The sequence below is a fragment of the Geotrypetes seraphini genome, chromosome 10 (genome assembly GCF_902459505.1).
Source record: "Geotrypetes seraphini chromosome 10, aGeoSer1.1, whole genome shotgun sequence".
Lineage (NCBI taxonomy): Eukaryota > Metazoa > Chordata > Amphibia > Gymnophiona > Dermophiidae > Geotrypetes > Geotrypetes seraphini.
Window position 1 is genome coordinate 52,438,661 of NC_047093.1, and position 26,035 is coordinate 52,464,695.

Below are 26,035 nucleotides of genomic sequence, written 5' to 3' on the forward strand. Positions count from 1 at the left end.
TTTGATAAGTTGGTTTTGATTCAGTTTGATTATTTGCTTGCTTCAGATCCTATAACAAAAGGGTAGAGGCTGAGGGGAGGGGGGAGAGGACAAAAAAACAGTATAAAAGCAGAGGGGAGAAGGGCAGAAACCCAAAAAGTTTATGTAGGCTCTTGCCTTGTAACGGATAATGGATAAGGGTGTAGAGAATTCCTAGCAGCAGACAAGAAAGCCCCTAGCCTCCTATCCTTTCCCTGCTTCTGCAGTTCACAAACTAATTGCTCAGAGCAGGTTTTCAAAGAAAGGAATGGTTGCCCCCTTGCTGCCCCCCCCTACCTCCATTGATTTCCCCTCTCTCTCGCTTTTAGGTAGTTATTTGTGGGGTCCGAAGCACTAAGGTGTCTTTACTATAGCGTCTGCAGGGATAGATATTAGGGCTGATGTGTTTGGAAATAGGTTTTTGCTTTCCTCTTCTCTTTTCCCCTGGGTGTATTAACCTCAGGGACACCACAGAAGAGTGCTTGCTGCTGGCACACCTGCTGAGGTCACAGTTATTCATTAGTTTTTCGGTCAGTGCAGAATAAAACCCAATTCTTGCTCTGTGTGTGTGTATGCGAATGTGGCTGCAATGTGAGCTCTCAGACTTTGCTGCCTGACTTCCTTCTCTGCAGCTATGTGGCCTCCAGCTGAGGGGGGCGGTGGGGAAAGAAGATGAGATCAAGTTGAGGGGAAAAATTGTGTGATTTCCTTAGGCCATTGTTCCCAGTCTGGCAACCAGCACAGAGTGAATCTGCATTACAGCGTTCACTGTTTACTTGCAGGGCCCATGAGTGCAGGGTAGCATCATGTGTGCATGTACTTTGTGTGTGTTTGCATGTAGGTATGTTTATACTGTATGTGCGTGTGTACCATTTGCGCTCATTCATATTTCTCTTTAATTTTCAGAATCATGCTCCCTCTGGACTGTATGTGAAGACTAAAGATCCTACAGAATCTCCAAACACACCAGATGTTCTGGAGATTAAGTTTAAGAAGGGTAAGTACCCCTGCACAAGTGGTGGGTGTGGAAGGTGCAGTTCTGAATTACCTATTGCGAAACCAACACTTCAGGTGCTTTGGGGTGGTTAAGGAAGCCCTGTGTATATAAGTTCACTGGGGGGTCCAAATGCAGAGAATACCAGTCAGGTGTATAATGGGAGATGTTGCTGACCCTGGCTGTGTTGTAGCCTGCACTTAAGGGGAAGTGACCAGGTCATTAGGGTTGGGGTCAGTCCTGGTTTTCCCAAACTGAATCTGCAGACTTAAAATTCCATTTCCTCCACGGAAACTGTATAAATAACTGTTGACAAAGAAGTTGGAGTTGAGACCATTTTACTGAACTAGCTCAATATATCTGTGACTAGCTTTCTAGAGCTATTAAAGCTTTGAATGCAAATCCATATCCCCCCTCACTATTCAGCAGCATGAGTCATTTATTTCATTGCTGGCTGAATTAGCCCCCAATATTCAGTGCCAAGCTATGTACCCGAGCCGCTGCAGCAACAATTTTGAGAAGTTGCTATAAGGAGGAAGGAGTGAGGGGGCTACTCTTCTATCTCCTAAGACCCCTGCTGGACCTCTAAGTATGTGGTAGGCCAGGGGGTGCTGTCTACAAATTGGGAGGACGTGGCCAGGGGTGGGGGGGGGGGGCGGGTATCTGACACCATGGTGGTGGTGATGGGAGATGAAAGGGGGCATGAGGTTTAAAACAAAAAAAAACCAAAACAAATTCTTATGTGGGCCGCAGCCTGATATTCAGCCAGGGCCTACATAAACCCTGGCTCCTCCCCAGTACTGCCCCTTGGCTTGTCCTTGACCAGCCCTCTTTTTGGGGGCTGGTCAGAGCCAATATTCAGAAGTACTGCCCAACTCAGTGCCACTGAATATCTGCATTTAGCCACCGATGGGCTATTTAAATGGGCCAGACCTTGCCTGGCCCACTTAAATTGCTTTGAATATTGGTCCCATAGAGCCTATGAAGATAAAAACCAGGATTGATTTAGGCTGCCCCCTATAACATGGAGCCAGCTCATCCCAGGTTGATTGAATAAGCTAAGTTAGCCCTGGTTTCTCTCCCTTGCATGCAGAAAGCACAGAGGTTGATATTCAATGTGATTTAACCAGCCAGAAATGGCTCCCGGCCAGTTAAATTGCCTGTTCAGGGCTAACCAGTCATTTTCAATGACACTTAACCAGTTAGCACTGCTGAAAATAACTGGTTAGAGCCAAACTCAAAACCAGCTTTTTGGGGGGTGTTAGGAGTCAGCACTTGGTCAGGTTAACCACATAAAAAGGACTGCATGAAAGTTAGCCTTACCTTTATGCAGTATCCCATAGCCAGTTTAAGTTCTGAATATCTCACTTAACCAGTTACATGTTAGTCAGCTTCACAAATCCAGAAATTCTGTCCTAATGCCCAGACATGGCCCTCATTGAATTTCTGGATTTAACGCTGGTGGTGGTCAGCAAAATGCTAATTACCATTGCCCAAATATTGTGCATTCAAAATTTTCATTCTAAGGAATCTCAGTGGAATAATTATCACATAGAGAAAACCTGGCCTGGGTTAGCTGACCTGGTTACTCCCTGTCCTGCAATGTTTCATGTTTATTCTTTATCCATCCTACCAGCATGAGCAATAACTCATCATGTGCGCACACACACACACACGAAAACATGCCATGGTATGCATATAATATTGTACGCACAGGGGGAACTGCATAGCTTTACAACACAATCACAGTTAGAGATGTGTGACATTTCAGCAGTCACCTATACACACGTGACAAGGCAGCAAATCCTGATACACACAGAAGTATATATACAAGTTTCATACCAAAAACATACATTGTGTTGCACGCATGGACAGGCAAACTGCACCCAGACAGAAAGCCCAGGACACTTTAATGACTTCAGAGAACACAGATTTTACCCTCGCTCTCGCTCTCTCCCTACCCTCTGCTATTTCCCAGTCATTCCTCAGTTAATTTATTTGAAGTTTTAATCTAATTATGAAGTATTTTAAAAGCTAAGCAGCTTTCCTAAAGAAGAATCCCTCTAAGCGGGACTCTCTAGCGGGGGTCCCTCAATGACAGAAAGAATGGGTTGCAGGGTCTGCAAGGACGGCTCAGGGTTCATTATTACACAGACTTACATTTAATAGCAAGAAAGACTAAAAAGGGGCTATTTAGGCCTGATTGGCAACTGATAGCACACTAAATGCTAATAGGAAGGACAGATGGAGAGCTGATTATTCTCGCTCGGGAACAGCTTGCTTTGTGGCCACACAGACCCCTTGTCAGCTTCCTAATACATTTATTGCTCATTTCACACTGCTTAAGAAAATGGCTTCTTTCTTTTCAGAGCCTGTTCCCTCAGCCCCTTCCTCCCTAACGGAGGCCTTTTTTTTATTTTAAATAAGGTGTAATAATTAATTCATAGACTTCCCTCAGCACTGATGATGGAGTGGAGCTGGCCTGGATGCAGACAGGCCCCATTCACTCTTGTCGGGCAGATAACTTGAAGCATGCGTTGTCTGTGGCCATTGAAAGAGACGTTACAGGAGGGGGTGTGTGTCGCACTTACATCCCTAGCTGGTGGGACAGAAGGGGCATCTCCTAAGACAATGGAGCACCATGAAATTCAATTAGTTAAGGGCATGGTTGCAATTTCACAGCCCCTACAAGTGCAGAAAAAAGGTGTGTTGGGATACTTTATCCATTTTTCTGTTTCTCTTTTTTCCATGCACAGCAGCTTGGGCTAATCTTTGTTTTAGAAAGTTCTTTAGTGTTCTGAGTACACATTATGCATCTGTGTATGAAATCGTGTTCTCTCCCCTTATTCCTCCCCTATTGACTGCATTGTCTCTTTTTCCTATTATTCTCCATCACTTTATCTACTTTTTTTTCTCACCTCACAGGTGTCCCTGTACAGATCACTAATCTGAAAGATGGATCTAATCATCATTCTTCCCTGGAACTCTTTCTTTACCTCAATGAGATTGCGTAAGTTGTTTATCCATGGGAAGGCTGATTTTAAAGCCACTTAGGGCTAGATTCACTAATCTTCCCGATCATGTCTGATCCATGGGTGATCCGAGGCAGGCCGACTGATTCACAATTCGTCTTCATGCAAATGGGGGCGAGTGGAGAAACGCCCCCCACCAACCACACGGATTGCTGGAGAGTGATCCTGACATATGCGCAGACCATCTTCTTTGCCTGTAGATGGTCCACGCATGCTTACAGAGCTGGTAACCTTTTTTTTAATTTCTTCTCAGCCCCGACAGGAGAAAACGTGGTTTGTCTTCCAACGTCAAGCAAAAGTTTCCCCTCCCGGTGACTCTAATGTTTTTAAAGGAGACCGAAAATATTTTAAAGGAGACCGAAATGAAGAGGTCCGTTCTGCCCCCAACTCTCCTGCTCTCTGCCGCCCTTCCCCGCATTGCAGCCCCGCTTTAAACCTGTGGGTTAAAACCATGGGCTTGCACTGCGGGGAGGGCGGCAGAGAGCAGGAGAGTCTGGGCTATTTGACAGGGATGGAACCGGCAGAGTGTGAGAGGGATAAGGCTGCCACAGAGGTGCTGCAAACAGATCGCCACTTGAAATTAGAGATGACAGAAAAGAAAGAAAAGCTTGTTGTTTATGGAAACAGTTGAAGTTTATTCCATCTTCAGGCTTGAGAATTGTAGGAGAGTCGAGGCAGAGAGCAGGGCGGCAAGAGCAGGAGAGTTGGGGCAGAGAGCAGGGTTTTTGCACAAGCGACTGATCCTCAGCACTCACTTGTTTTTGGATCGGCCAGCCCAGTCAGTGCTCCTTAAATTGTTTAGTGAATCGCTGCTTTCCTACATTTGCATGCGATTTACCTCATTTACATGCGTGGATCGGATCGGAGGATGATAGACCACGAGATTAGTGAATCGGGTCAGTGCACGATCGCAAACACGATCAGTGAGCTTAGTGAATCTAGCCCTTAATGTGGATAAAAAATGTTGTGCTTGCAATATTACTTGGCCATCTAAAAATGTCCTTCCGTTGGTGTGTCTGAAAAGTCTATGCAATGTTTCATAATATGTGTTTTTTAAGACACCTTTAGCTAAAGGTTACTGAGGGATGTTTAAAATCAAACAAAGGTGGTGTTTTGGGGGGACATGGAAGATGATGCCCTCAAATGGTCTAGATGCTGGTGTTGAATTGACTCCCCTATTTCCAATCCTCTATAATAAAACCCTAAGGGTTTTGTGATCCCTGCCACCATGCTGTGTGCCTCCTTGCCGAATTCGATTTGCGGCACATGGGGCGGCTCACGATGGCTTGCAGTGCGTGGAGATATTTGAGCGGTGGTGGCAGTTTGACTCCTGCGCTGCCGCTGCCGGGACACCTCTTCTCACCCCCGGACCAGCAAATGCAGCAGCCATGGGGCATTTGCTAGGGCGGCCCACTTTGATAATGTGAGGTGGGCCGGCCTAGCAAAAACCCCGAGGCTGCCCTGACTAGCGGATGCTGGACAGGGGGAGCAGGGAAAGGAGAAGGGGTACTACTGGACAGGTGGATCAGGTAAGGGGTGCTGCTGGACAGGGGAGAGGTAAAAGGAAGGTAGAAGGGCTACTGCTGAACAGGGTTAGCAGGGAAGAGGTGCTGCTGGACAGGGGGGAGGTAAAACAAAGGAAGAAGGGCTGCTGCTGGACAGGGGGAGCAGTGAAGGGGGTGCTGCTGGAAAGGGGGGAGGTAAAAGGAAGGAAGAAGGGCTACTGCTGGACAGGGGGGAGCAGGCAAGGGGTGGTGGTGGACAGCCAAGGAAAGAGAGAGACAGAAAGAAAGACAGACAGACAGACAGAAAGTGGCCAAGGAGAGAGAGAGAGAGAAAGAAAGACAGACACACATCTATTCTAGCACCCGTTAATGTAACGGGCTTAAAGACTAGTGATAATATAAGCTCCCTATCCCTTAGCCTTCTCCTCTCCACTAGCCAGACACACACTCACAAACAAACATGCAGTGGCATAGTTAGGGGGGGGGCAGAGCATCCTGTGCACTATCTTGATGAGGGCATTGGCACCTCTCTTCTTCCCCCCTCCCTCCAGCAATAAGAGGGGTCTCTGAAATGTACTCCACCCCCATTTCTTCAAATCTTCGCTGGCAACAAGCAGGCTCTCCTAGTCACTGCTCATGCCAACTTTATCCATCCTTCAGATGTCACTTCCTGTTCACAAGACCAGGAAGTGGCTTCACATGGAACACTCAGCCAGTACAAGCAACTGGTTGGAGAGTCTGCTGGCAAAATTTTGAAGGGGGGAGGTGCAGCAATGCCGGAGTGGCAAAGAGCACATCAGGGTGTGATGATGCTGGACACCTCCAACCCAAGCGCAAACTGCCCTTGCTACACCACAATACACTTGGTATTTTCAGTCATCTTGTGGACTTTTCAATCAAAAGTGTACCCACAGGAAAAGAATGTGGAACTGTCTATGAGTGCTGGCGGCAAAGCAAAATTTAAGCTTACATTTGCTTTATGTGTAAATTTCTTTATTAGCAACTAAAAAAGAACAAAAAAGCTTAAAGGACATTGACAAATATCAAGGATAATTCTCCTACTTCCAAAACAACATCCAACATCAATCAAAATTTCCATTTGTTCATTCACTTTTAAAAAAACTGATGTAAAGCGTAGTCTTTGTTCCAGTGTGCACTGGTTAAAAATTACCCTCATAAGCCATTCTCTCTGTCTTGGTGCTGGTTTCAGGCTTTTCTCCCTTGCCTCCTTTCTAATCCCCCCTTCTTTTTCCCTGGGACCTAATGATTACCTGCATTTCGTTAATAAAAGACAAGTTCCTGCTGAACCAGAATGTACGCAGGTAGAGCTAGTCTCAGTTAGGGCACTAGTCTTTGACCAGAGGGCCGCCGTGTGAGCGGACTGCATGATGGACTGGGCATGATGGACCACCGGTCTGACCCAACAGTGGCAATTCTTATGTTCTTAAAACCTTTCAGGTCTTGTTTTTGGTAGGCTATCTCAGCATGGTTTGAGCATATTTTGAGACAGGAGCCCATAGATCCCCAGACTAAGGATATCCAAAGCAACCTATTCATTAAAATGATTTTTTTAAATGCTATATGCATGACTGATCTTCGTCATGAGCATGCTCTTATTCCAGGGGCATGTCTATGGGCGGACCTGAGCCAAGATTGGTTGGGCAAGGCCTGCCGGTAGATATACCCCTGGCAACCAATCTCGGCTCAGGCCCACCCAGCAGCACGAGCATGTGGTGGTGCCAGGGCCAGATGCAGCACCAGTCCCGCTCACAGTGATACCGCACGTGCAACCCAGCATACCACCTCTGAGGAAGAGTGAGTCACAGCCCGCCACAGCCCCAGCTCCGGAGGTGGGGGAAGGCAGGGCTCAATGGTGTGCTCATACAGTCACACTTCTCAGGCTCACCCAAAATTGGCTGTCTAGCTTTGCTACTGTCTTATCCAGCCATTCCCTCAGCCCCCACAACTACCATGAGAAAATCTGAGTAAATGTTGAAGTTCCTCCTACATGGATAGGTTAGAGCAGCAATCTCTAACTCGTGGCCCGCGGGTCGCATGTGGCCTCCCAGGTACTATTCTGCAGCCCATGGTCTGGATGCGATGATCAAGAGTCGGCTCCCTTGCTGCAGTCTTTTTTCCTCTCTGACATCCTTTAACAGTTAAAGGAAAGATTTATAAACTATAAAGAGTTTTACCTCATGCAAAATTGCCATTTCTTTAATAAGACATTAACTATTTTTTTCTAAGGCCCTCCAAGTACCAACAAATCCAAAATGTGGCCCTGCAAAGGGTTTGAGTTTGAGACCACTGGGATAGAGTATGAAGATTTTGAAATGAGAATATGCAGGTTCCACCGAGACAATGGAGACACATGTCCCTGGATTCTGTATACATTGACTAACGTTAGGCATGCAATTTTGGGTGCAGGTCACAGATCTGCACTTCAACTAATTGGTTGATTTAGGTGATAAAAATCAAATATTGCCATTAACAAGCATTAATTGATAGTCATTAGTATTTACATGCAGATCTGCCCTATGTCCCTGTTCTATAACCCACTATCCACACACTGGCTCAAATTTAAATTGAAAAATCTCTTAAAGGTGGGAATCAATGTGATACTCTTTCATTTCAAAAAAAATCCCCAACCTAATGCAGGTTTTCAAACACAGATCTCAGCGGTGATACCCGGGATTGTCAGCATTAAGCTTCCACTTGGGATTTACACACCCCATTCTTCATCAATCTCAAATGCAAGTGTTATTAAAACTTGCCTTTTAATTTTAATATACTAATTTCATTTATCTTTTAGTTAGTTAGTACATGTCACTTCAAGTGCTCCTATTGTATAACCCAATAATTATCACCTGTTGATTACTCAATTAATTGATCTTATGTCAAGTTTTACTTCCAAAGATATTACAAAAATATTACTCTTCAACCAATGTTATTTATATCAATTTAAGACATTTGTATGAACCTTCTGTTTGTAACTAGGCACCACACTGCATTCTGCACCAGTCCAGACTTTATTCTGTATCAGTCCAGATTTAATAACTTCATTGACTTTATTTCATTCTGTATTTTTTCTTTTCTTTCATGTATTTGGATTTTTTTTTAAAAACGATGTATCAATTGTTTTTTTATATATAACTCAAGTCTAATAGTTTTCATATTCCTATTAGCGCTGTGATTATAGGGAACCCGTCACTTATCTTAACAGTAGACAGTTCCTCCTGCACCTCCCCCACATCTCGCGTGTAATGCCAAAAGAGATGTAGCCAGGGAAGGGGCATGGACGGGCTATGGGCTTTTCCAGGATTTAGGCACACAATTTTACAAGGTGGCTGGAAAACAAGTAAACCCTTACATAGTTTCAAAATACTTTGCAATTGTTTAAACATTTACCCCCTCCCTCTTTTTACAAAACCGCACAAGAGGTTTTTGGTGCCTATCGGCACGCTGAATGCTCTGTGCTAGTCCGATGGTCATAGAGGTCCTATGAACATCAGAGCAGCGCAGAGCATTCAGCGTGTCAGCCAGCGCTAAAAACATCTTGCTTGGTTTTGTAATACATTTGAAAATACATTAGTTGGAGGAGGAAGTGATGTCAGCATGCCGAATGCTAGCTTAGCTTTTATCTCCCAAAGCACCCTCATGAAAAGCCATCTAATCTCTTTCAAATTGCTTATTTCTTGCTGAACCTGGCATTTTTAGCTAGCGATTCCATGCTACTATGAGTAAATCTGGAAATTCCGTGCGCAAAGAAGCGGACAAAGCCATGGTACAATCAGCTGCAAAAAACCTGCGACGCCATGCTTCCCAGGCCCTGGACTCTGAATCAGACTCAGATTCACATCATTCCAATTGTGATATCCTACCATGTGGTAGCAAGGGGCAAAAGCTACCTTGGGCCTTGATGACTATCTTGCAAGAAATTCAAAAGAAGATTAAATCCTCTTCGTGAAGAAATTCTAGACTGCATGGAGACCCTGGGAGCGGACTTGAGAGAACTGGATGGCTGTGTAATGGAAGCAGAGGTTAAACTCGAGGAACATGACAAATTTTTGGCTACAACTAAAGAATGCACCAATAAACTTACTATGCAATATGATGACTTGCTCTATAAGATGAATGATCTTGAAAATCGTGGTTGTCAAAATAATTTGAGGTTTTGAAGTGTCCATGAAGGTGGTGCCACAGATGGTTCTACCATCATGCAAACTATTTGCTGCACCTTGCTCGAGCTCAAGGGGGACATGACCACTTTGTCTTTGGAAAGAGCTCATCGTTCCTTGGTACATCCTCAAGAGAATAGACCTCGAGACATCGTAGCATGTTTCTTGTCTTTTGCTGATAAGGAGCAGGTTTTAGGAAAGGGCCATCTCACTCCTTATCTACATTATCAAGATGCAAAAATCTCGATCTATCAGGATCTATCCACCTATGCCCTTCAACAACACAGGGCTTTGAAACCATCCCTTGAACTGCTGACTAAAGCTAACATTAAATATAGATGGGCCTTTCCTTTTGCTCTCTGTTTCCCTGTGGAGAGGCCTGGCAGATTTTGCATGAGCTAGGCCTCGCTAATGCAGCACAGCCTCCTAATATTATTGCTCCCGCCACGAGAGCTAAATTGCAGCATTGGCAGTGGGCCCCTTCTGGATCCAGGCAAAACAAAGGGCTGCTACTTTGGTGGATGGTGCATCTTGACTTTTGTCCTGACATTGTTTGAGTTATGTGCCTTCTATGACTTCCGGTTTACCTAACTTGTAGTTGCATAAGCTGTGCTGTCTATTAGTTTTATACCTGTTGGACTATATTGAGAGTAGACCTCATAGGCTATGTTCTGTAGTGAATCTTTTTTTTTTTTTCTTTTTCTTTGAATGGTGTGAGTGCGACGGGAGAGGGAAAATGAGTGTATTTGGTAATGTCGATGCAGGACCTTGGGTGGTCCCGTTGTGTGCTCTCCCCTCTTCTTGGATTAGTGGGGGGGGGGGCTTCATGGCGGTGCACACTGAGTTGGTGGATGGTTTTGGTGATATTGCTGTGAATACTTGGCTAGCGTGTGTGGGGGAGTTTGAATGGGTTGGGGGGGTAGGAGGGAGGGTTATATGGGTTTTTGGGCTGAATAGATGCACAAGCCTTATGTTTAGCTTTGAGAGAAAATCTTCTTTTTTTTTTTGACCCATGTGGACTGATTTAAAAGTGTTATCTTATAATATCAAGGTCTTAAATTCTCCATATATGGGGGTTCTTCCCCATATAGTTTTGCTACAGGAAACCCATTTGTTAAAGCGCTAGGAGAGGCTTTTAGCCCATCTCCGGTTTCCTGTACGATATTTTGCTTCTAATTCTTCTGATGCCAAGACACATGGAGTGGTTGTTTTATTTCATTCCTCTTTACAGGTGCAGCTTCTTCATTTCAAACGAGATAGAGAGGGTCGTTACCTGTTACTTCATTTGCTGATAGATCAAGAAGAGGTAATGATTGCCTCTTTTTATTCTCCTAATGAGCACCAGGATCAATTTTATTCTTCTTTTCTTTCAGTCCTGCAGAGCTTTGTCCAAGGCCAACTGATTCTTAGTGGCGATTTTAATGCAACTATGTAACCCCTGTTGGATCGCTCGGCCAAATCAGTTCACACTGACTTTAAGATGTCCAGAGCCTTGTCTAGTATGGTGAAAACTCTGGGACTGATTGATGCTTGGAGATTTGGCCACCCTCAGCAGAGGAACTACACCTTTTTCTCTCATACACACAATTATTATTCAATAATTGATTATATTTTCTTGGATGGGGCTTTGCCTGACTTTTCATGTGAAGCGGTTATTGGTCACTTCACTGTCTCTGACCATGCACCTATATGGGTTACAGTCCCTAATCTTCATGAAGAAGATAAGGATAGAAAATGGATTATTAATAACTCTTTATGACAGCGTTTTCAAAAGTTTTACCACAATTTATACACTAAAGATCCTGCTATTAATCTGTCTTCCATCTCTACCTATCTGGCTGGTATTGATTTCCCTACTCTCTCTCACTGACACTGCTCTCTCAGAGGCTCCTGTTCAGGAGGTTCAGAAAGTGTTGAAGTATTTACCTACAGATAAATCTCCAGGTTTGGATGGTTTTACAAGACATTTGTGTTGGATTTGGCTCCTTTATTTACCCTGATCCTTAACTCCATATGTGAGGATGGTGCTTTACCACCTTCTATGATGGAGGCTTGGTTTGCGGTTCTCCCTAAACCAGAGAAGGACCATCCGGATTGTACTTTTCGACCTATTTCTATCCTTAAGTTAAGATCTTGGCCAAGGTTTTGGCTAACCGCATAACTGCTGTCCTTCCAGACTTGATCCACCCAGATCAGGTAGGAGTTGTTACCCGTCGTCAGGCCTCTGATAATGTTCGCCAGATGATTGACCTTAACTATCTCTTGTGCACCTGAGGTCTTCCGACGTGTTTTCTTGGACTGGACACGGAAAAGGCATTTGACTGGGTTCACTGGCCTTTTCTGGATAATACATTGCACAAATTTGGCTTTGGGACTCTTTTCTTTAAATGGATCCAAGCATTCTATCAATCTCCAGTTGCATGTGTAAGGGTCAGTGGTGGTAACTATGTTATGTTCCCCTTATCTTAGGGCACTCGACAAGGATGCCCTTTGTCTCCCTTGTTATTCGCATTGGTTATGGAACCTTTTGCAGCTGCGGTTCGGGTAAATCCAGGTATTCCGGTGGGGGATCGTGAATATAAGTTAGCTTTATTTGCAGATGATGTTTTACTATCTCTTACTAATCCATTAATCTTCCTAACCTTATGAAGGAAATTTCTGCCTATGCTGAAGTTTTGGGTTTTAAAGTTAATATGACGAAGACATTTAGTCTTGTTATAGGGTTATCTCCCTCTCTTACCTCCACTTTAACTTCTCACTTTCATATCAGATGAGCTACCAAGAGTATAAAATATCTGGGGGTTCGTTGAGGATTTATTTTATGCTAATTACCCTGCCTTGAGTAGAGAAATCCGTAATGATTTAGAACGCTGGGGCTCTGCAGATTTGTCTTGATTTGGTAGAATTGCCACTTTGAAAATGAAAGTGATGCCCAGATTGCTTTACTTGTTCCAGCTACTCCCATCTTAAACTGTTGCGAGATTTTTTGGTCTGCTTTGCATTACCGTTTCATTTGTTTTGTATGGCATAATAAACATCCTAGACTCCCACGCACTTTTCAGTATAAAGATAGAAAGAACGGTGGGCTTGGTGTGCCAAATTTTTTGTGATATTATAAGGCAGCGCAGGCTAGAGGTGCCTTTGAATGGTTTCATGATGATGTTCATAAATTGTGGGTTCACTTGGTAGGCCAATGTCAGTTTAAACATCTGTTATGGCTTCCTTCTAAATTTCAGTGTCTTCCCCCAGATCTCCCTCCACCTATATACTCTACCTTTTTTCTGGGATTCCCTTTGTTATACTTCTACTCTCTCACGACACTCTCTATCGCTTCTAATCCTCTTTTACCCCCAGGGATGCATAGTCCTGTATTTGCCCAGTGGTCTGCAGTTGGCTTGGATATGTGGGGCCATTTTTTTGATGATGACAAATTTATCCCCTTTATCATCTTGCAGGTTGATTATCATCTTCACAATGTATATGCCTACACTCAACTTAAATACTTTCTTACTCAGCCTCGTATACTTAACATCATACTGCGGGAGGCTTCTTTTTTGGAAGACCTTAGTGAGGACTCTAAAAGCATGAGAGGCCTTATTACTTGCTTATATCAATATTTGGCCCCCTCTTCTCCTCCTCATTATTTACATAGATTGAACTGAGGGAGGGAGCTGGGGGTGGTATTGGGAGAGGATGATTGGAAAGTGATTGAAAAGGCATTATTGAAATCTTCTGTGGCAGTGATATTTAAGGAAAATGCAATTAAAGTGATATATCTATGGTATCTTACACCTGCACGCCTACATCATATGTTTTCAAATTTTTCTTCTAACTGTTGGAAGGGCTGTTCAGGTCCATGCACTATGCACTATGGGTCATCTTTGGTGGACTTGTAAAGCCCATTCAGTTCAACACAGCCTGCAACTTTTGATTGGACGTCCCATCAAATGGCACCCTGCAGTTTTTCTCTTTGGGACGAAACCGCCAGGATTGACTTTTAACCAATCTTTGCTGATTGCGGCTCATTTAAACTTTGCTAAGCACTGGAAACATCTTCTTTATCTGCCTGGATTTCCAAAGTTTGGTATATTTGTGAGATGGAACATCTTGTAGCACTTTGCAAATGAACATATTCCAAATGGGAATCTATCCCCTTTCTTGCTAGCTCATGGCAATTGCTTATAAGTCACTTTTTACACATGGAGATTGTGACCTTTTTATACTGTTTTCTTGTGCACTGTTACCTATGTTTCTAGCTCTTTATATAAAACCCTTCCATACAAATTGGAAGTATGTCACAAGATAATGTTAGTTTCTGTTAACTTAGGGGTTCTCTGGATACTGACATGCTATTGATATGTTTGTGTTGTGAGCTTTAAGTTGCTTGTTGTATTACTCTTGAGTTTCAATAAATGCTTCTAATTAAAACAAAACAAGAAAATACAGAGTGCCCACTCCTTGATTTTAAATGGTTACAAAACCAAAATTTATTGGAATATTCTTTCACCTTTGAGGCTACAGTTTCATCAACTCATAAAGTTTCATGCGGTGTTGATTACATACACTTGATGTGCGCCCCGCATGTTACTCGGCAAACATCGATGCAATAATCGAGCTCGGACCAGACTCTCCAAAGCATATCCAGCGTGATGTGTTCTGCAGATCATTCATAGTTGCGGGTAGTAGAGGTACGTACACTCTGTCTTTCATGTACCCTCAAAGGAAAAAGTCACAAATAGTAATGTCCGGTGATCTCGGGTGCCACTTGAGGAACACCTGGTAATTTTGTCGTGTTGCAATGTCTGAAGGTTGTAACTTCTGTACCAATTGCAGCTTATAAGGGTGAAAGTGCAAGCAGTTGTGTAAGATCTTGCTAACCGTGCTTTTGGGGACTTTGCTGTCATCTTATTTATAAACATATTCCAATAAGTTTTGATTTTGTAACCATTTAAAATCAAGGAGTGTTTTTGTGAGCACCCTGTACATTAGTCCAGTCTAGCCTTTATTAGGGAACTCCCTTAGCAAACGTTTTTGAGCTTTTTGCCTTATTTTGTTTTCAAAAATTTAACTGCAACTTTGTCTTCTTTGCTAAATCCATTTTGCTAAAATGGACCTTAATGGTCACTTCCTCGGGATCATTTTGAAAACAGGAATCATCCAGTTTTTACAATATATTTCAGTTACATCTGTCAATAAGAGTAATAAATTTTTTAATAACACATTTATTTTGGGTTATTTGGAAAAATGTTTGGGGGTCCCAATGTTTTCTGGACACTCCATTTCCATGCCTAACATAATAGCTGGCTATACTTACACCAGCTTTTGCCTGTGCACAAAGTTAGGTGTGAAATTACATGCTAAGCTTCCCACATAGCCGGAGTGGAGAATGTTCAAGCGGACTTCCTAAGTCGTCAAGTGCTAGATCCTGGAAAGTGGTGTCTCAACCTGGTGGCTTTTCAGTTGATAGTGCAGTCTTGGGGACAGTCCCTCATGGACCTGATGGCCACAAGTGTCAATGCCAAAACACCCCGCTTCTTCAGTCATCGTAGAGATGGTCAGGCTGAGGGCCTGGATGCTCTGGTTCAACCATGGCCAACGGAGGGGCTGTTGTATGTGTTCCCTCCGTGGCCATTAGTGGGTAGAGTTCGTCTCCGCATAATTCTCCATCTGGGCCTTGTGGTTCTGGTGGCTCTGGATTGGCCTCAATGACCATGGTACGCGGATCTGGTGAGGCATCTGGTGGCGGATCCTCTTCCTCTGCCTCTCTTGGATGACCTTCTGACCCAGGATCCCATTCCAATGTTCGATCCGGGTCCCTTTTGTCTTACAGCTTGGCTCTTGAAAGGGGTCGCCTAGTTAAGAAGGAGTATTCAGAAAAAGAGATCTCAACTCTCTTGGGGTCCCGGAGGCTTTCCACCTCTCGGGCTTATGTGAGGGTTTGGTGTCTATTTGAGGAGTGGTGTGATGCACGTGGAGTGGTCTCTTTTCACGCTTCCCTGCCTAACATCTTAGAGTTTTTGCAGGATGGCCTGGATAGGGGACTGGTTTGGTCTTCTCTCTGGGAAGCAACCGGCTAGGGAGGAGGTAGGGCCGCTGGACAACGGAGACAGGAAGGGAGTGTTGAAGGAGGAGAAAGAAGTGGCAGAAAGACTTAACATGTTCTTTTTGTCTGTATTTACAAATGAAGACACATCCAACATACTGGAACCTGAGCAATTTTTCAATGGAAATCAAGCAGAAAAATTAACATCCATGGAAGTGAGTCTTGAAGATGTATGCAGGCAGATAGAAAAACTAAAAACTGACAAATCCCTGGGTCCGGACGGAATCTATCCAAGGGTTCTGAAGGAATTAAAGGAGGAGATAGCGGAACTACTGCAGCAAATTTGTAATCCATCCCTGAAAACAGGCATGATCCCGGAGGACTGGAAGATAGCCAACGTTACGCCCATCTTTAAAAAGGGATCAAGAGGTGACCCGGGGAACTACAGACCGGTGAGTCTGACCTCGGTTCCGGGGAAATGGCGGAAGCACTGATAAAAGAAAACATTGATGAACATTTTGAAAGAAATGAACTTCTGATAACCTGCCAACATGGTTTCTGCAAGGGGAGATCGTGCCTAACGAACTTATTGCACTTCTTCAAAGGAATTAACAAACGGATGGACAAAGGAGACCCCATAGACATCATATATCTAGATTTCCAAAAAGCCTTTGACAAGGTGCCCCATGAACGCTTACTCCAGAAACTGAAGAACCATGGGGTGGAAGGAGACGTACATAGATGGATCAGAAACTGGTTGGCGGGTAGGAAACAGAGGGTAGGAGTGAAGGGCCACTACTCGGACTGGAGGAGGGTCACGAGTGGGGTCCCACAGGGCTTGGTGCTCGGGCCGCTGCTATTTAATATATTCATAAATGATCTAAAAACAGGGACGAAGTGTGAGATAATAAAATTTGCGGACGACACCAAACTATCTAGTGGAGCTCGGACTAAAGAAGACTGCGAAGAATTGCAAAGGGACTTGAACAAACTAGGGGAATGGGCAACGAGATGGCAGATGAAGTTCAACGTTGAGAAATGTAAAGTATTACATGTGGGAAACAGAAACCCGAGGTACAACTATACGATGGGAGGGATGTTATTGAATGAGAGTCCCCAAGAAAGGGACTTGGGGGTAATGGTGGACATGACAATGAAGCCGAAGGCACAGTGCGCAGCAGCCGCTAAGAAGGCAAACAGAATGCTAGGCATAATCAAGAAGGGTATTACAACCAGAACAAAAGAAGTTATCCTGCCATTGTATCGGGCGATGGTGTGTCCGCATCTGAAGTACTGCTTCCAATATTGGTCACTGTACCTTAAGAAGGACATGGCGTTACTCGAGAGGGTTCAGAGGAGAGCAATGCGTCTGATAAAGGGGATGGAAAACCTTTCATACGCTGAGAGATTGGAGAAACTGGGTCTCTTTTCCCTGGAGAAGAGGAGACTTAGAGGGGATATGATAGAGACTTACAAGATCATGAAGGGCATAGAGAAAGTAGAGAGGGGACAGATTCAAGAACAAGAGGGCATTCGGAAAAGTTGAAAGAGGACAGATGCAAAACGAATGCTAGGAAGTTTTTCTTTACCCAGCGTGTGGTGGACACCTGGAATGCGCTTCCAGAGGGCATAATAGGGCAGAGTACGGTACTGGGGTTCAAGAAAGGATTGGACAATTTCCTGCTGGAAAATGGGATAGAGGGGTATAGATAGAGGATTACTGCTCAGGTCCTGGACCTGTTGGGCCCCCGCGTGAGCGGACTGCTGAGCACGATGGACCTCAGGTCTGACCCAGCAGAGGCATTGCTTATGTTCTTATGTTCAGCTTGCGGCCTTCTCAGCCTTTCGTGGGTTGTTGACTGCCATTTCTGATGTGATTCGCTTCTTGTGGGTGGTCAAATGCTCAAGCCTCCTGTACGACCCTCTGTTCCATCTTGGGATCTAAATCTGGTTCTGTCAGTTCTAGTGCGCCCTCCTTTTGCACCGTTGGGCGACTGCTCTTTAAAGGACCTTACTTTTAAAGTGATATTTTTGGTGGCTTTTTCTTCAGTGTTTCTGAGCTGCAGGCTTTCTCTTGTAGGGCTCCCTTTTTGGAGTTTACTAGGGAGCGGGTTGTCTTGAGGCCTGTTCCTTCTTTTCTGCCAAAGGTAGTTTCTCCTTTTCATGTCAATTGAGCATTGGTCCTCCCGGTGTTGGGTAGCCGGGAGGGTTCTTCCAAGCAGAGACAGCTGCGCAAGTTGGATGTCGGCCGGGTCCTTTGCTCTTATGTGCAGAGGACTCAGGAAATCAGATCATCTTTATCCTTCTAGCAAGTCCTCGTAAGGGGGATGGCGCTTCTAAGGCTACCATTGTGCGCTGGATCAAGGAGACTATTGCTTCCGCTTATTTTCTGAAGAAGTCGCCTGCTCCAGAATTTCTTAGGGCTCATTTCACTAGGGGTTAGACAGCTTCTTGAGCTGCATCTTCTCTGGTGCCTCCAGTGGATATTTGCAAGGCTGCAGTTTGGTCTTCTCTGCATTTATTTGTAAGATACTACCGTGTGGATGTTCAAGTGCATTGGGACGTGGTATTCGGTGAACGTGTTCTGGTGTCAGCCCTTCGGGGTCCCACCCTTAATGGGTACTGCTTTGGTACGTCCCATTCGTAAGGATTTTACCAGTCTACCAAGCAAAATAGAAGGTGAAATTAGGTTCTTACCTGCTAATTTTCTTTCTATTAGCTTGTAGACTGGTATAGTCCCCCACCCTGTCTGTCTTTGTATGGTGATTGTGGGTTTTTATTTTGCTCACATGCAGATTTTATTTTTTCTGCGGGTTCTAGAATTTTTCTAGGGCTGGGGAGAAGTAAGAACAGCGGCTATGGCTCAGCTGGCTTAGCTGGTGAGTTGTGGGGATGTTTTCTATACCAGGATTAAGTTCTACACATGTTCCAACAGTAGTTTATAAGTATTTGTTGTTTTTTTCCACTCCTGTTCGGAGTTTGTTATACTGTTTTCAGTTGAAGTCTTTCCTAGGTTCTGCTTGGGGTATTGGGCAGACTGAGTTGCTAGGCAGATTCTAGCCTGATATACAAGTTTGTGCTCAAGTCTTCACCTGCTGGTAGCAGTGAGGCATATAACCTATTCATAAGGACTATACCAGTCTACAAGCTAACAGAAAGAAAATTAGCAGGTAAGAACCTAATTTCTCCTTCTCTCCTGTTCCAGAACTTACTTTTAGTTGAAAAAGGCACTAAGTCCTGTGCATTTTATTTTATATTTATCATTTGGAACTTCCTATATACCACTTTCTGTTGTACTGTACCGTGCGGGTAATTAAATATTGTCTCTATCATATCCCCCTTTTTCTGACGGAAAGATGTAGAAGAAAGTTATCATTTACTGAAAAATAATTTATTGGAAATTAGAAGAAAAAAATAGGACCTCAGTCTAATTCACAGAAAGCGGCTGAGAAACTAGAGGTTCTCGGGAACAGCCCTTAGAGGGAGACTGGCAGGGAAGAGCCTGGAAGGAGTAGCTGAAGGGCCCAGTAGATCCTGGAGTCCGGGGGGGGGGGGGGGGCTCAGGCTTGATGACCAGCAGTGGGATCAGTGAAGTGTACAGGACCCATGGGGACCCAAAAGGATCGACAGTAGTCCCACAAGAAGAATCTGAAGGGTGGAATTCAAGGTCCAAGGATGATGGGGGAACTATCAAGTGATCGGCAGGACCAGTGGCAACTGGTAGAGAGACTGGTAAATGATACTGGGAGCCATCAGAGGACACTCTAGGAAGCAGCCTTTAGGCCCTGTGAGTTGTGGCCAAAGATCTCGCAAGAGACTGGTGAAGACCGGCAGAAAGACCGGTAAATGGCACTGGAAGCTGCTTGAAGACCCGGAGGGCCAGTGAGGGTCAGGGAGGACCCAGAGATGACCTGGTCAGGAGTTTTAGAAGTATATGTGTGTTAACAGTGTTGCTGTGTCTTGGAGCCCATAAGAAGACCGGAAGTACTTGGGGACAGATGTGTGAAGGATAGTGACTGTTTGGCTATCCCACTATCCCATTGCAGATTTTAGTATCTGCAAAGAGAAGAACCTTACCAGACTTTACCTTCCACATTATTATTTGTAAAAATGTTAAAAAGAAACTGGACTAAGGACTGATCTCTGCAGTACACTACTTCTCTGAGGGCTAGATGCACAAAACACGGTCATTACCATGTGAATTGCTGTAGGCCGATTTTTTTTTGACCAACTCTGGAACAGCGATTGATGGTGCCAACAAATCTCCATGCAAATTTGCACGAAGGTTCATGGTAATCCCCATCAGATCAGTCTCTCTGAGAATGACAAACATGTGCAAACCCGGTTTGAGGAAGCCATAACAGCTGAGAGGCAAGAGAAGCCCCTCAGCTGTTGGGGCTTTTTTCTTTCTTTTTTTTTTTTTAATGGCACAACTATGCATGTGTTATGCCATGCCATGCTGGGCCCCACCCCCCAATTGATGATGGCCCTCCCCAAAGACCCACCATGAACCAGCACTGGGAGACCCCCACCCCCCATGACAGTGAAAATCGACAAGAGAGATGCCTACTCACTCCTCCCATGGCAAACCCCCCCACAAAAGAAATTTGGCAGATGGGATGCCCACTCCCTCATGCCAACGGAGGCACCCCCGCACCATCCCCTACCCTTACCCCCTCCAAAAAAAGGCAGGAGGGATGCCCACTCCCCTAAGGGGAGGGGTCTTAGGTGTCTGAGCCAATTAGGCCTTAGGCTCCTCCCTCTATACCCCAGGATACAGAGAGAGGAGCCTAAGGCCTGATTGGAAGGGGCCTTACATGTCTAAACCAATCAGGGCCTTAGGCCCCTCCCCGTGCATCACATGATGCACTGGGAAGGGTAAGATCCACCATTTTGGACTGGCGGGCCTCAGAGCAGGAGATACTGAGCATCTTTTCTGCTCTCAACTTCTCACAAAGGTACCGGAGGGGGGTGTTACAGGAGGGGTGATTCGGGGGAGCATTCGGTAGCAGGAGGGAATGGGCATCCCTCATGCCTTTTTTGAAGGGGGAAGGGGAGGGGATGGTTCAGGGGGGCGCCTGATGTGGAGGTCTCCATTGGTGGGAGGAAGTTGGCATCCTTCTTGCCATTTTTTGTTTACATGGGGGGGGGGCTCTGTTGGCATCCCTCCTGCCAATTTTCTCTCACATGGGGGATTTCGCTATGGCAGGAGGGAGTGGGCATCCCTCCTGCCGATTTTCACTGCCATGGAGGGGGGGTCCAGGTGCCAATTATAAATATTATATTAATTTCAGGGCTGAACTATCAGTAAGTGTTCACTTTTTTTTGTGCATCACTAAGCGATGTTGGAGCATCAATCGCTTGGCTAGTTTACATGGCCTTTCAATATTAATAACCTTATTTGCATGGCCAGATCGGAGAATGAGCGATTGTACAGAAAACCACGTAGTGAGCTGTTTTCTGTATTGGGTTGAAAAATGCGATCATCGTTAAACCAGTCAAAATCAGTTTAGAGATGATCATTAGACGATCACTGACTTTAGTGCATCTAGGCATCAGTGAGCTCGATTTACCTCTATCCTTTGTCTCCTTCCATTCAACCAGCTTGTATCATGGTCATTCACATTAGGCCCTATATCGAGGGCACTGCAAACTTGCCCTGTGCATACGTTACTTTTCTCCTCTGCCTAGAATCGGTTATATACATTTATAAATTTACTATTATTAAAAAAAAAAAACCCCTCAATCTCTAAACAGCATATAGTTAAAAACATTGAAAATGTAATTCTGAATCTTGGTCTCTTCTTGTTTTTTCTCTGGTTGCTTATCTTAGGCTCCAGCACATAGACTCCCACATCCTCCTGCCCCTTTCACTTCTGTCTCTCCAAGCTGAATTGTAATGAACTGGTTTATGGACTGCTCTTTTTAAATGGTAATGATGGATTTGCAGATTGACTTCAGCCACCAGGGCTGCAGCTGCAAAACTACCTTTCCACCTCTCTGTCTTCTCACCTCTTATATTGGGCTTTTCTGAGCTTTCCTAATAAAAGGGATTTATACTCTGAATGAGATGGCTCCCCTTCTTCTCTTTCCTCACTCTCTGTATGTATGAAAGAAGGATATTTGTTGTTTGTGGAGCATGAGGAGTCAAGAGAGTTGGACTATAGAGGCTTGTGGATGAGGCAGGCAGCAAATGGAGTCCTGAAGTTTTTTGTCATGCCAGCATGTTCGCTCCAAGTTTCCTTTCCTTTTTTGGCATTTTTTTTTTTTTTTAACTCTCTTATATTGAAGGCACATAAGGATACAAACAAACACTGCAGATCCAATATTGTTCAATAAACACCACAGCCCATGGGGGTCTGGGCTCTAAAGACCCCCATGTTATAAAATGTTTCCCTTCCCCCAAACTCCCACCTCCCCACACACAACCCAAAGTAGCTTTCATAAAAGAACATCCACAAGTAGGTGTGAACACGAGGATAACGTATTCAAAACTTATACCTTCTTTGAGAATAATAAGCAGCTCTCACTTCCCACAAGTTCAAGTTCAATTTATTTAATATACCGCAAATATAAACCAAGGTTTATCTAAGCGGTTTACAATAAAAAATATTGCTTAAAAAAAGAAAGTAAAAACAAAAGTAAAATAACAAGGGGAAGGGAACAAAATAATCAAAACACATAATTACAACCAACAGTCAAACGAATATGGAAACAAGAGGTAGGAAAAGAATGGGTAGGTTACAATAAAAATAAAGGGTGAGGAGAATGGGAACAAATGGATCAAATAAGGCAGGGGAAGAACATATTTGGTTTCTGTCCACGCAAGTTAAGATTTAATCGAAAAAGCCAGGGAAAGAAGATTGCCTGCAGTTATGACTGAGTGAAAAAAGGAGTTAAGAGCAAAAATCCTGAGTAAAATAATATGATTTTAATTGCACCTTGAATGTCACAAAAGATTTTTCAGAATGGAGGTAATAAGGTTAAGGAGTTCCAGAGAATGAAGAATTCCTATGAAAATTGAGAAATAATCGTCAAAATGAGAGAGCGACTAATAACTGTTGGTGAGATGAGTGTAAGGTTCTTTGTAGCAAATATGGAGCCAGGAGACTAAATAAGAAGGAAGGAAGACCACTTGAAAGTATTTGATGAGTGAGAATATTGTATTTAAAAGGAATGCGGTAGGACACCTCATCAACTCATGAAGCTTGTTTCTCCAATACCAAAAGGAAGGTGGTGCCTCAGATAACCAGTGATTCAATATACATTTCTTCCCTACAATATAGTATTTACAAAGAAACAATTTCTCTGAGGAGGTATATGTAGACAGAAAAGTGAGAAAATAGCATGGTAGTTTCAGACACAAAAATTGATGTTTTCAATACTTTCTGCAGAAAAGAAGCAATGTCTCTCCAGAAACCCTGAATTTGTTCACAGGCCCATAGACCATGAAAATAAGAGCTCACAGAATTGTGACATTTTATACATAACTGAGTGTCAACACTTCCCATATGATAAGCTTGACATTGAGAAATGTATGCCTGTAACAGCGTAGGATATTGATACTCCTGTAATTCAGTGTTATACATCATGCCAGGGATCGCTTTAATAGCTCTAAGTAGGGTGAGCACTCTAAATTCCCTGTTCAAATCCCTCTGCCATGAATGCAAAAGAGAAGAAGAATTTGTTGGCAGTTGTAAATCAATCAGGCACTTATGAAAATAGGACACCGATATTTTGGTCTCCGGCTTTGCCTCTAAAAAGTCTCAAAATGCACTTCCAAACTCCCGAAATAAGGAGCCAGTTGGGAAAGACCTCACATAATGTTCGACTTGTCGATAAGCAAATTGCACCCCAAGATTAACATTTTAATTCCTTATTTTCTAAAGTGACTTTGTTTTGGAAGGAAAGGAAAGATCATAGATCTCCTCCTTACACCCGTTATTTTGATTCTGTGCCATAGCAACTGAGTATAGGCTCCTCTGGTGTTTTTGTCTTTAGTCCCCTGTCTCCACCACCACCACAATCCAAATGATATTGAGCAGCACTTCTTTGAGGTGCCTGAACCTCCCACTTCCATGGGAAACAAGAAGTCTATACTGTCCAGCCACTGCACCCTTGGGCAAAGGAACCAGAGAAGGGGTAAAGCATGATGATAGTGTTAGGATACACCATTCTTCAGTGAATCTCAAGTGGACACACTATTTGACCCCTTGCCTTCCTCTCCTAATTAAGAGACTCTGGAAGTGTACCCTGCCAAATAATACTTCCTGAGAGGTCATTGCATAGAACTAGAATCTGAATTCATGTAGGAGTCGCCCTCTACTGGAGAGTTTTGAGGTTTAATTTCTGTGGTATTCTGACCAGATGTTAAGATTCTCTTGAGTGCTGGGATATAACTAAACCTTACCATCTCTCTTTTCTTGGCAGTGGGAAGCACGGAGTAGGACGTATTGACATTGTTGAGAACAGGTACATTGGAATGAAATCCCGAGGTGAGTCCCTGTCCAGAAAAATAATGAGGAGCATGGCTGTCTGGAGGCAGACTGTGAGCATTGGCTGTTAAAAACGGTTTTGTGCATTCTTCCTGGGTGTTCATGTTGAGGCAGTCAAGTTTGATGAGAAATTGTGTGAAAGCTCTGAGGGTACTGGTCGCTTACCTGCAGGAATTCTGTTTGGTTGCATGAGAATCAGAGAAGTTGCACTATCACTGTGCTCTGGTTGGTTGCAGCTTTTCTATGTCTCTTATGATGAAATATGGAAGAGAAAGTTCATTAATAAGATGTGACCCTATTTGACTTGTGAATGTGAAGAATTAAATATAATACTCTGCAGAGGGATGAGATTGACTCTTTCATTTGGTAACATAAAGAGAGTTAAGTGCTGGGTTTGCTGCTGTTGGTTTAAATTGGCACTGAAAGAAGTTAATAAAAGATTCCTTTCATGTCGCAGCGAAAAGGCAGGACAAAGACAATTCATTACTAATTAATGATTACATTGAATCTCTTAATTAACAGCCTGCATTAATGGTAAATAATGGTAATTGTGTTAAGAGAATCTCTAAAGGCCTTTGGTTGAGTGAAACAGAATGGGCTACCTATAGGTAGTCTGCTGTCTCAGGTGTACATCCCTCGAAAGTAGGGAGGTGCCAGTGACCCAATTCAAGTAAAATGGCATGCTGCACTGATGCCATCATTTGAGGAGCCAAGTTGCTGCTGTCAGTGTGTGGCTTTGCATGACCCTTCTGTAGTTGGTTCTTTCGTATCTTGGAATAAGTGTAGGGTGATAACTTTTGCAGTCTGGGGCCTGCTAGCCATTCCCATTGTCTGTGAATTGGATTCTGAATGAGCCCAGAGCTATTGCCATCCTTTGTATACAGCAGGGGAAGCAGTGGGTGACTGGGGGTGACAGAAGGATAGACTTGCTAGGTCAAAGGAAAATACAAGCATTCAAGAGATGACTCTTATAAAAAGAGATTTTCATGGGGATCTATTAAGTAATGTGATGTTCTGGTCCTGGATTCTTTACAGGTTGATAACTTTTCCTATATTTAAGTTTTCTCTAGCTCCTTTGAATTTCTGGCATATCATTGCCATTGGATAATTCTTTTGTTGGGCCAGTAAAAGATATTCTGAACTGCAAAAAAAAGCAGTGCTCCATTAATGAGTGCAGGAATGTTTATGTGAAAAAAGAGGGGTGTCAAGCAAGGCAGTGAGGGAGAGAGAATTAAGGGAGGTAGATTACAAGTGAGTAGGACAGAGTATGGCAAGGCAGAAATGAGAAAGATGATGAAAGCTAGGTGGAGGATAAGGATGGAGGAAGCAGGACAAAGCGGAGATAAGGAGAAGGATGGGCAATATGATGAGAAAGAGAAGGCACAAGGAGATAAAAGACAGCCCTTGTAACCCATAAATAAGAACTAGTTAATTATTTTGTGTATTATGCTAAAATCTGTTTTAATTGATGGCATGCATTTAAGATAACAATTTTTAACCAAATCTTTGTCATCTCTACAACATATTCCATTCAGTCTCTTCCCCCCCCTCACAACATGAAGCCTTACTGCTCTCAATGACTATATGAAACAGCATTGCAATAAAATGCAACTATAAAAATACCAGTCAACTGCATTTGTTTATCAACAAACCCTTCCCTCTACCCATATCCCCCCAACTTAAAATAGCTTCCCCAAATTATAAAATATAATAGCTTACATAATGAACAGCAAGAGGGCTGAGCTCTTATACCCCCTATCATTACCTATC

General features: G+C 43.7%; 1 protein-coding gene across 1 annotated transcript in view; it reads left to right on the forward strand.

The window, feature by feature from the left end:
• The window catches only part of ASS1 (argininosuccinate synthase 1), a 159,985-nt gene that overhangs the window by 78,662 nt on the left and 55,288 nt on the right, over positions 1–26,035 (forward strand). The window contains exons 9-11 of the mRNA XM_033961694.1: positions 925–1,015; positions 3,938–4,022; positions 24,201–24,265. Coding sequence (XP_033817585.1) covers positions 925–1,015; positions 3,938–4,022; positions 24,201–24,265 — 241 coding nt within the window. The remainder of the gene's footprint in view (positions 1–924; positions 1,016–3,937; positions 4,023–24,200; positions 24,266–26,035) is intronic.